General features: G+C 68.7%; 1 protein-coding gene across 1 annotated transcript; it reads right to left on the bottom strand.

Annotated features, from left to right (window-relative positions):
- Positions 1-141: 141 nt before the first annotated feature.
- ADAM11 (ADAM metallopeptidase domain 11) lies at positions 142-10,491 on the bottom strand. Its single transcript, XM_075036150.1, has 26 exons — positions 10,340-10,491; positions 8,909-9,105; positions 7,338-7,414; positions 6,896-6,962; positions 6,335-6,420; positions 6,176-6,242; positions 5,959-6,007; positions 5,789-5,856; positions 5,409-5,483; positions 5,253-5,324; positions 4,523-4,689; positions 4,362-4,446; positions 4,184-4,274; positions 4,033-4,084; positions 3,771-3,870; positions 3,391-3,462; positions 3,202-3,294; positions 2,998-3,078; positions 2,865-2,915; positions 2,068-2,131; positions 1,877-1,976; positions 1,674-1,793; positions 1,425-1,593; positions 1,233-1,347; positions 838-928; positions 142-332 (listed from the first exon to the last, which is right to left on the bottom strand). Exons 1-26 carry the CDS (start codon positions 10,395-10,397, stop codon positions 287-289), a joined length of 2,313 nt encoding a protein of 770 aa, XP_074892251.1. The 5' UTR covers positions 10,398-10,491; the 3' UTR covers positions 142-286.
- Positions 10,492-11,161: the final 670 nt, after the last annotated feature.

The raw sequence follows: 11,161 nt of genomic DNA, 5'->3' as shown, positions 1-11,161 counted from the left end.
GAAGTGGGGTACGTTTAGTGTGGGGCTGTGACACGGGGGGGGGACACATGGGGGGGACACTGAGCCGAAAAGAGCCAGCATCGGGGGGGCTGCTGCCAGACCCCCCCCCCCCCAACCACCGTCTCTTTTCAGCTGTGGGGGGGTCACAGAGATGGAGACAGCACGGCCGGACACACAGCGACACGGACAGACGGGCCCGGCCCGGGGGGGGCTCCCACGCCGTCAGGCTGCCGGACGGTGACGGTGACAGTGACGGTGACGAGGAGGAGACGATGGGGGGGGACGGTTACACTCCCTGCTGCGCCGGGTCGTACCTTCCTCGGCGGATGTTCCTTGGGGGGTGGCAGGGGGAGAGGAGAGGAGCATTAGTGCCACCCCCCCTGTCCCCGCTGTCCCCCCCCGGTGTGTGTGTGTCACCCCCCCCCCCCCCCCAGTGTCCCTGGTCCCACAGGCAGCAGACGTGTCCCAGTGCCAGGCAGGAGCACACACACACACACACACATGGGGGGGTCACCGACACAGCCCCCACCCCAGCACCCCATGCTTGGGGATAGACGGGGCCAGGACTGAGCAAGGGGTCAGGGTGACAGCGAACCCCCCGATGCCACATGCAGGCAGGGCCAGGGGATCAGGCAGGGGCTGGGACAAGGGACCGGGCATCCCCAGGGGACCACCACGCTGCAGGTGATGCCCAGCTGGCAGGGGGGGGGGCTGGAGGTGCCCCCACCCGGGGGTGCCCCCACGTGCTTGGCCCTGGCACGGTGACGGTGCGTGGGGGGACGTGGCCGGTGACGGTGCCGGCAGCGGAAGGGGACGAGCCATGCGGCGGCTGCTTACTTAAATCCCCAGCCTGTCCCCCCTAGGACGATGGCAGCCACCAGCACGGCCCCCGCGATGGAGCCGATAATGATATTGGTGCCACTGGGACCTGTGACAGAGGGGACAGGGAAAAGGGGACAGGGACAAACATCAGTGGGGGGGGGGGGGGACACGACATGAGGACACAGCCCCAGGGCAGCCCCAGCACTGTGGGGACCTGGAGGGGGGACAAGACCCAGCTGTGCCCAGCGGAGCCACAGCACCGGGGCGGGGGGGGGGGTGGTGACACTGGACTCCCGGGGGATGGCTGGGGACAAAGCGGGATGTCCCAGCCCGTGGGGACCAGGGACAGCAGGGGCACGGGGAGCCCGTCCTGTCCCCCACCCCCACCCCCCCCCGCGGGGCGCACGGACCCTTGTATCGCTCAGTCTCCCCCGTCGGCTTCGGCTCGGGGATGGGGTCGTAGACACTGCAGTCCTTCCCCGTCCACTCGGCCCGGCAGATGCACTTGCCCTCGTTGCTGCAAACCTGCGAGGGCACGGTGTCACCCCTCCACCGCGACAACCCCTGGGTCCCCTTTGTCCCCCCCCCCCCGTGTCCCTCACCCCGTGGTCGAAGCAGATCTTCCCGTCCCAGCTGCCGGGGCAGGAGCTGAAGTTAAAGGCCGTGGCTGGAAGGCATTTGCGGTCGAGACACAGCATGCCGGGCCCGCAGGGCGTCCCGTCCTCCACGTAGCTCAGGTCCGAGCCGTCCACCAGCTGCACGTGGCCTCCCCTGTGCCAGGATGGCGAGAGCGGGTGACCCCGGGACACCCCCCCCAGGGACATCCCCGTCCCCATGGCGGTGGCACCCACCTGCAGTCCACGTAGCGGTTTTGGTGGAAGAAGGTGGTGGTGGCGATCTCGCCGCTGAGCTCGCCCAGCCGGGGCGCGCCCGAGATGTTGGCGCAGAGGAGGAAGCCGCAGAGGACGTCCCTGCAAGGCACTGGTGGCATCACCGTTGCCGGCGGGTGGCACCCGGCGGGGGGACACGGGGCGGGGGGACGAGGCTCACTCACTGCTTGTTGCACTGCAGCCAGCCCAGACCCTCGCGCCCGCAGTTGCCCCTCTCGGTCCCCTCCACGTTGAGCTTCTCATAGCAGAAGCGCTCGGCCGAGCCTGGGAGAAAATGGGTGTCACTTGCTCGTCACCTGCTGCCCCCCCCCCCCCCACCTTGTCCTGGCAAAGCCACCCCGGGGCTGGCACTTACTGCGGCCCCACAGCGCGTTGCATTGCCGGTCTCTGGTTTTGCAGCGCCCGCCGTAGCATCGTCCCTGGGGAACAGGGAGAGGGGTCACGGGGCTGGGGAGGGGCTTGCACGCGTGCGTGCGTGGACACGGAGGTGGTGCGAGGACGATGACACCCCCCCCCCCCCCCCCACCACACACGTGCTTGGCCCTGGGACCACCACCCTGGCTGTATGGGCAGGGGGCAGGTTCACGGGGACCGGGGAGCCACGTGTGTGCACGGCCACGGGACAGTTTTTGGGGCACAGGGAGCCATGCACGCGTGTGTGTGAAAAGTTTGCACGGCCCACGGCTGCAGATGCACGTGGATGAGGGAGGCTCGCACGGGCCGTCGCTGCAGGCGCCTGCGCGCAAGGAAGCAGCACACGGACAAGAAAAATTACGAGGTGCCGGGGCCACAGCCGTGTGCGCACACAGACACACGGGAAGGTGCGTGGCACAGGGACCACAGCCCGGGTTTGCACAGCGCCGGGAGGATGAACCGCTGCGTGGGGAGGGCTTGCACATCCCGGGGACCCCGGCTACTGCAGGATCCAGCTCCCCCCAAACCCCACACCTGCGCACGTGTGTGTGGCTCAGCCGCGGCTGCGATTGCTGACGTGCCCAAGCACCAGGATGCTGGAGTCTACAGGGACGTGCTGGAGCCCGAGGGATGTGTCCAACCCCATGGGACATGCCAGAGCCCCACGGGAACGTGCCTGAGCTCACGGGACATGCCCGAGCCCCACGGCTGCGTCCCACCGCGCCGGGCTGGACTCACCTGCTCGTTTTCACAGAAGTAGCCATCCAGCTTGTGGAGGTTGGGGGGACACTGGGGGACACGGAGAAGAGGACGGGTGATGCCACATGGCCCCGAAACGCGTCCCCCCGCTTCCCCCTCCGCCCCAGCTCACCTGGCTGGAGTCCCCAGTGCAGGTCTCGGGAATGTCGCACTCGTTCACGGCCTCCCGGCAGGACACGCCACGCGGCTCGTACTGCACCCGGGGGGATGAAGCCACCACATCAGGAGCCCACGGCACAGGGACCCCGGCAGCTCGCCGGATCTGGTCCCGTGGGATGCCGGATCTGGCCCCCCCCGCCCCCCCCCGGCCCCACACCTTGCAGCCTTTGCAGCAGAGCCCGTCGCTGCACATGGCGTCGTGGGTCAGCGTGCACTTCTTGCAGCAGTTTCCCCCGCTCTTCGCGCACTCCTGCCGGGACAGCAGCCGGCGTGGCACGTCAGCCACCCGGCAATGCCGGCAGCCCCCGGGCACGGCCGCGGCGAGCAGACCTCGGTCCCCACTCACCGCCAGCGAGCCGCAGTCGCACTCCTCTCCTGCCTCCACGAAGCCGTTGCCGCACTCTGGAGGGTCCAGGAGCTGCCGGGATCGAGGTGGGGGGAAGCGAGAGCTACCGGGGGTGTCCCCAAGCAGGGTGCTGCCACAAGCCCCCCCCAAAAAGGGCATCGCATCCCCGGGGGAACGGCAGGATACCGACACTGCTTGCTTTTTGCCATCAAGCGTGAGGGTCCGGCTCTGTTCCCCGCCGGGGACACCGGGTTTGATGCTGGCACTGTTACCTTGGACGTGGCAAGGGCTGGGGGAGACCGCAAGTCCCGAGGGACCCTCGGAGCCGCCCCAGGGGCATTGCTCCCCTGGGGCTGGGATGGTCAGGGGGGGCCTGTTACCTTCAGGGGTTTGTTGAAGAGGCAGCTGCCGCCGCCGTCCTGCAGGAACTGGTTGTACTCGTCAATGCTGCAGCGGGAGAACTTCCGCGGGAGGTAGTACCTGCGGGGCCGGAGGCCACCGTCAGCCCCCTGTACCCCCCCGGGTGGCATCGCCAGGCACGGCTGGCCACCCAAAACGGGGCAGGACCCTCGGCGATGATCCCCACCGGTGACACAAGGCACGCGGGGGACGATGGCAGTGCCACCCTGAGCGGGCACCCACCCTGTGTCCTCCATGATGCAGCCCAGCCACGAGTCCGGACACCGGCAGTCCCCTGGGAGGAGAGGAGACGGGCTGGGGGTGCCGGCTCTCCGGCTGCCGGCTTGGTGTCCCTGCAGTGTCCCCATCCCGCTCCCGGGGGGGTGGCAGGTACCTGCGGCCGTGCGGTGCTTGTTCCACATCATGCCCACGTTCTGCCCCAGCGTCTGCGCCAGCGTCACCGCCATGGCCGCCACGTTGCCGTACTGCGCGGGAGGGACGGGGGAGTCACCGGAGGGACCCCCCCCCATTCCCAGCCCGCTCTCATGGGGGGGGGGTCTCGCCGCACCCACCTCGTTGACGCCCCCGGCGCGGGCGGGCGAGCAGATGCCCCCCACGAAGGCGGTGCCGCTGCGGCTGCTCTGAAACGTCCGACCCCTGCGAGGAAGAGGACGGTGGGGACGGGGGACGGCAGCTCCCGTCCCCGGGGAGGTGACGCGGCTGCGACGCTCACGAGAAGAGGTGGACGGTGTCACTCTGCTCCGCCGGCCCCTCGCGCCGGTACTTCACGAACTCGTTCAGGGTCTCCAGGGAGTCTTCCCCCATCCGGATCCGGTCTTCCGAGGCCCACGTCTCCATGGCCACCAGCACGATGCGGGTGTTGAGCTGCTCCTTGTAGATCTGTGGGGATGAGGGGACAGCGCTGAGGATGAAACTCCTTCCCGGGACAAACCCACCAGCTACCTGCGACAAACCCCTGGGGGGCAGAGCCCCAGAGACAAACCCATCAGGTGCCAGGGACCGACCTGCTGGGGACAATCCCACCCAGGGACAAACCCACCAGGGACCAGGGACAAACTCCCTGGGGGCAAATCCCCCAGGAGCTGGGCACAACATCCACCCCCCAGGACAATCCCCTGGGGACAAACCACCAGTGGGACAAACCCACCGGGTGCTGCAGACCAAACCCCTGGGGGCAAACAGCAATAAAAAAAACAGTGGGACAAACCACGTGGGGACAAACCCCCAAGGGACCCCAACCCCCCGGGAATGGATCCCCCTGGGACAAACCCAGCAGGAACCAGGGACAAACTCCCTGGGGAGAAACCCACCAGCTACTGAGGACAGACCCCTCAAGGGCAAACCCTCAGTGGGACAAACCTCCCAGGGACAAACCCACCAGGTGCTGGGGACGACAACCTCCCCCAGAGACAACCCCCCCCCCCAGGGACAAACCCTCTCACCATGTCGGCCAGGTTGACCACGGACTTGGCGAAGTTGCTGGTGAGAACCACAGACTTGCGGAGCTGCAGGAACTGGGGGGGCACCAGGGGCCAGGTTGGGCCAGGGGGGCCACCCTGACCCCCCACCCCACCAGCCCCAGGACCCCCTGTGCTTACCAGCTGATGGTCGTTCACCACCGCCAGCTCGATGTACTTGGTCTCGCTGTGAACCGTGTGCTGGGCTCGGCGTACCTGCCGGCGGGTGGCTGCTCGTGAGGGATCGTTGGGATGCATGGAGGTGGGGAACGCCGCCTGGGTGGGCTCGGGGTGGATCCCCCCCAGCATCGCCAGTGGGTCCCCAGGGCATCCCCAAGCCCACGCAGGAGCATCGTCCTGCAAACGCATCCCCAGCACCCACAAACCAGCCCGGCTGCACCCGCGGCAGAGCTGTGCCATGGGCAAGCGGCCATCCTAGCGAGGCTGAGCCGGCAGCCAGACACCAACTGGGGTCAAGCGTCCTTGTCCCCTGCCCCACGTCCCCCATTGTCCCTGCTAACCTGCCGCCGCCGCCGCAGCTTTGGTAACCCACCCGCGATGGGCTGGTTCAGCGCAGGGAAGAGGCAGCCTGGAGGGAAGGGACAGAGCTGGTGGGGCACAGGACACGGGGCCACCGGGGCCACCGTCACCAGTCCTCGGGGACGAGCGCCGGCTCTGTGCAAAGGCTCACCCGGTCCGGCACAGCTGGGGACACGCTGGATGACGTGTGGTCGAAGGCCCTGCCATGGGGAGACGAGTGTCACAGCCACACGTGGACGTGACAGCGTGGAAGGGGGACCGCCACGTCCCTGAGTCCCCAAGGCTGTCCCCGAGCCGCAGCCAGACCTGTAACGCTGCAGTGGGGAAACTGAGGCAGACACATGGCGGGTCCCGGTGCCACCACTCACCTGCCCGTGCTCAACGCCCACCTGGGGCTCGATCAGGTAGGTGGCTCGGCCGTCTGAGAAGACCCCGCTGCAAAGAGAGAGGGGGGGTGACAGGTTGCAGAGGGGTGCAGCCCCCCCCCAGCCCCTCTTTTGGCCCACCCGGTGACGGGGGGTACTCACCGCAGGCCGTGGCAACTGGAGAGAGCCACGAAGGAGTAGGGCTGCCCCCGGATCCGGCCCTGGTAGTAGCAGTGCTCCCCCGCGCCCTGCCAGAGCAGGGAGAGGCGGCTGAGCTGGCCGGACCCTGCCCCTGCCCCTGCCCCTGGGTCCCATCCTGCCCGCTGCTGCGCAGGCAGCTGCCCCCCTCACCAGCATCCCCAGGAGCCCGCATCCCCGGGCTGGTGGCTCTGGGGTTCGCTGCCCCTCACCCTTGGGGTGCGCCTGGCACCCACGGCACGTGGGTGGGCACCCACTGCTGCCCGGGGCAAGGCTGGCAGCGTGTGCCAAAGCATCCTGGGGATCACCCATCACCAGCACCCACGTGAGATGCATCCCCCCCGTCCCCCCACCGGGGCAGCACCCCGATGCCTGGGCTGGGCACCCCAGGGGCGGGGGGGGGGGCATCCCAAGACCACCCAAGTGGAGATGCTGAGCTGCTGGTGGCCACTCCTGGGCTTCTGCGGGAGTTACAGATTTGCCACCGTGACCCCAAGAGCTGGCACGGCACGGCACGCAGCTTACCGTGCTATGGCTGCTGTTGCTGCCCGTGCCGACGTGCCGCTCCACGTAGTGGGATGCGAGGAGGTGGCTGCCGGGATCAGGTGGGGGGGGTGAGAGGCCACAGCGGTGGGAAGGAAGAGGAAGAAGAGGAGGAGGGAGATGGCAGCAGCCGTGGCCCTGCCGGCAGCACCCTCATTGTGCACCCACCCACGCACGTGGCATCACCCTGGTGCGGGAACCCCCACTTTGGGAGGGTGCTGGCACCCCACAGGCCCCTCTTCCCCCCCTGCTCAGCTCCGGTACCGGAGCTGGAATGGCTCCACACAACCCACTCCTGTCCCCAAGGACCCCTGGCTTCTCTACCCCCTCCCTCCTGCCGGGGGACGGTGGCAGCCCCATGGTGGGTGCCCCCAGCCTCACAGTGGGTGCCCCCCACCCCGCCAGGACCCCCAGAGCCGCTCACTGGTTCAGCTGGAGGTCGAGGGTGAAGGCCGAGCCGAAGGCGCACACCACGAAGCTCACCTGCGCCAGGTGCAGCCCCTGCAAGAGAGCTGGAGCCGTCAGCTCCCCCGCACCAGCCCCCGAAAGAAAATTAAAAATTAAACTAATAAAAAAAAAAAAAACCCAACCCAAATATGCGGCCTCTAAAGGTGCACTTTTATTTTTAACCTCCCAAAATTCAATGTAAAGGAAAAAAGCTGGTTTTTTGCCCCAAGATCATCACTCCTGCAGTGCCACGAGAGCACCTGCATCCCATCGCCCACCTCCTCAGGAGCCATATTTGGGTAGGGGTTGCCAGAGCATCACCTCCACCCCCAGCAGGCCCAGCTCAGCCGCGGCAGTGCCGAGCCGGCGTTTCACCCGCCCTGCGGCGCCCATCGCTCCTGACCTAATTCCTGCCGGCGGCAGCGGGAGCCGTGCTCTGCGGTGCCCGCCTGAGACCTGGCAAACTCGCTGCACGGGTGAGGGTCCATCACCACCAGCATGTCCCCCAGGAGCCCCAGGGCTTTCCACTGGGGGGAAACGGTGGCCAGGGAAAGCCAAACCTTTCCTGGGGTGCCCCATCCCCTCGCTGAGACCCTGGGCGCAGCTCAGGACAGTGACACGGGGACGAGGACCCGTTTGCCACCATGCAGCACCCCGAGGAGGGGACGTCCTGGGCCAAGACCGTGTCCACTGAGTCAGACGGCGTGGCCAGGAAAGGCTCACCGGAGCTCTGCCAGTGCCGCCGCTGGGACCGAACGCCAAATTCCCCAGGATCCGCAGCCGCTCCATCCCCCTGCGATGCCCTGGCTTAACACCTCCCTAAAATCCCGCCAGCGCTGGCGGCGGCCCGGCCACCCACCGGCATTTTCCGGCATCCGGCGGTTTTACTTAATGCCGGGTTTAAATCACCTTTGCGGCAATTGCAGCTCATTATTTCACCTTTTATCCGGCAAGGATGGGGGGGATCGATGCGCGCCAGCCTCCACAGCCGCCACCGCCTCTTTGAAAGCATCAACCCCCTCCCCGTGCCGGATGGGACGTGTGTGCCGGCTCCCCGAAATGCCAGGCAAACCAGCCGCCGGTCCCGGGGTGAAGGTCGCCGGCCAGCGTGGATGCACCAAGCCCGGGGTGGGAAAACGGCTGCGGTTTGGGGGATGGCACCGGGTGGGATGCGTGGGGCTGCTCCCACGTGGCCTGGATCCGTCCTCCCTGGCGCCGGAGCCATGAGCCCATTCATTCTGCAGGAGACCTGCCTGCTGCCTGCCCGCTGCCTGCCCGCTCCCATTTCATCTCTCCTAACACCCGCGCGCGCATCCCCGGTACCCAGATTTAATGGGATTTCGTGGCACACATCGATGCCCCACCGGGGAGGGGAACGGCGGCGGTATGGTCCCCAGGGGGATGAAGGCCCCGGTTTAGGATGCTGGTGGTCGCGCATGTGCTGGGGTGCAGCCGGGCCGGCCACGGCAGCTGCCGGGGGACCTGCCCACCTACCCGGGGACCCCCAAAAGAAAGAGAATGGGGGGGGGGGGTTTGTGGTTCACTTACAGGGCCTCCTCCTCCTCCTCCTCCTCCTCCTCCAGGCTCATTCCTGACCCTGGTGTCCAGCTGATGCTTCTGGACTTCTCCTCCCGAGCTGTGCCCCACCAGCCTGCTGGGGTGGGTGATTTGGGAAACGACCCGCCCGTCCTGCCATCCGGCCCGGGGGAGCCTCCGCTGCAGCGAGCCGGCCTGCGCAGCGGGACCTGTGGGCGAGGGGGAGCAGGTCGTGGTGGCCCAGGGACGGCTGGGGACACGGGGGGCCGGGGACGAGGAGGGAGGGGGATAGGGATGTGCTCTGGGGTGACCCAAGTGTGGCACTGCATCCCCAAGGGGACACCCCTGTCCCGGAGGGAATACCCAGGGGACGTGGAGGGTGGGTATGGGGACATGTCCCAGGGTGGATGGGGGGTGATATGGGGGGGGACGCCCAGGTGCGGTGGTGCATCCAGGAGGGGACACCCAGCAAGCACGGGCTGGGGGGTGCCTGGGGGACGTGGGGGACCAGTATGGGGACACATCTGAGCGGGGAAGCTCAGGGGGCCTTGGACACAGTGGCATGTCCTGGAGGGGACACCCAGGACACACGGGTGGCTGGTAAAGCGATGCATCCCACAGGGGGGCACCCAGGGGACGTGGGGGACCCAGAAACGCCATTGCACCTAGAGGAAGCGGGGGGAGGTCTGGGCACAGCAGCGCATCCTGGAGGGGACGTCCAGGGGACAGGGAGGGCCGGGATGGGGACACCTCCCGAGGGTACGTCCAGGGGATACGGGGGGCTGGGATGGGGACACGTCCCTCTTCCGGCCCTCCATCACCCACTGGGACACCTCCTGAGGGGGCACGGAGGGCCTTTATGGGGACACCCCCCAGGGGGGACACGGAGGGGACAGGAGGGCTGGTGTAGGGCCACCTCCAGAGGGGACACCCAGGGGACACCAGAGGGCTGCTATGGGGACACATGCCAAGGGGACGCGGAGGGCCGCTATGGGGACATCTCCTCGGGGGACACCCAGGGGACAGGGGAGCCGATATGGGGACACATCCCAGAGGGGACCTAAGGGGCGGCTATGGGGGGGACACCTCCCGGAGGGGACACCCAGGGGACACGAAGCTGGGGGGGGGGGGCCCGCTATGGGGACACCTCCCGAGAGGACACGGAGGGCTGGCATGGGGACACCTCCCGCGGGGACACCCGGGGGGACAGGGGTGCGGGGCCGGGCCACCCCCGGCGGGCCGTAGGTGCGGGGCCGGGTGGTTGCGGGGCGGTGGAGGGAGGGAGGGGGGGGGGGGGCGAGGCCCCGGCCCCTCCCGGGGCGCTGCGGGGCGGCGCTGCGGAAAAATGTGTCGATGCAGCGAAAAAGCCGCAGCGACGGCGGCGGGGCCGGGGAGCGGGGCCGACGGCGGGAGCGAAGCGGTCACCGGGAGCGGGAACCTTACCTGCCCGCGGGGTGAGCGAGAGGAGCGCGGCGAGCAGCCAGCCCCGCAGCGGGCTCATGGCTCCCTCATAATCCGAGCGCGGCCGCGCCGGGCCCGCCGAACCGGGGACCGTCCTGCCCGTCCTTCCAACCCCGGGCCGGGCAGGGAGCGGCCGCCGGGCCGGGAGCGCCGCCCCCGCCCCCCCCCCCCCACCCCCTCCCAAACCCCCCCCCCCACCCCCTGCACGCGCGCACGGCACCGGGCCCACCGGCACCGGCGCCGGCAGCGGCACCGGCAGCGCCCGCCCCGGGGCCGCCCCGCCCCGCCCCGGCCCCCCCCTTCCCCGGTCCCGGCTCCCCCTCCCCGCCGCCCGCCCCGGCTGCCGCAGCGCCGCTGGCACCCCCGCGGCATTGCAGCACCGGCGGCACCGGAGCCCCCGGCCGGCATCATCCGCCCCCAGCCGGTACCGGAGACCTTCCCCCCCCTCCCCCTCCCAGTACTCAGCCTCCTCCAGGTGGGATTGGAGTGGACCAGCCGGTACCAGAGTCCTCCCAGTCGGTATAGGACCACCGGTACTGGAGCCCCCCAGTCCATACTGGACCCCCCCCCCCGAAGACTGCCCATCCTCCCCCAACCAGTACTGCACCCCCCCAGCCAGTACAGGACGCCCCCACCAGTACTGGCCCCCCTCCAGCCAGATCTGCCCCCCCCCCCCCAGTACAGGATATCCCCACACCAGTACCGTGCCCCCCCCCCCCCCCCCCCCAGTGCAGGACATCCCCACACCAGTATTGGCCCCCCAGCCAGTAGCAGACCATCCCCAGCCAGTACCAAAACCTCCCA

This window comes from Buteo buteo, chromosome 9 (assembly GCF_964188355.1).
Source record: "Buteo buteo chromosome 9, bButBut1.hap1.1, whole genome shotgun sequence".
Classification (NCBI taxonomy): Eukaryota; Metazoa; Chordata; class Aves; order Accipitriformes; family Accipitridae; genus Buteo; species Buteo buteo.
Note: the sequence above shows the minus strand (reverse complement) of the source record. Positions and strands in the feature narration are given on the sequence as shown.

Bases quoted from the DNA above. Each gene is read 5' to 3' on its own strand.
- ADAM11 (XM_075036150.1), bottom strand. From the start codon at position 10,397: ATGAGCCCGCTGCGGGGCTGGCTGCTCGCCGCGCTCCTCTCGCTCACC. The intron at 4,275-4,361 runs GTGGGTGCGGCG...CCTCCCGCGCAG, and splicing joins GCGCCGGGGGCGTCAACGAG to TACGGCAACGTGGCGGCCAT. The intron at 3,871-4,032 runs GTGGGTGCCCGC...CCGGCCCCGCAG, and splicing joins TGCATCATGGAGGACACAGG to GTACTACCTCCCGCGGAAGT.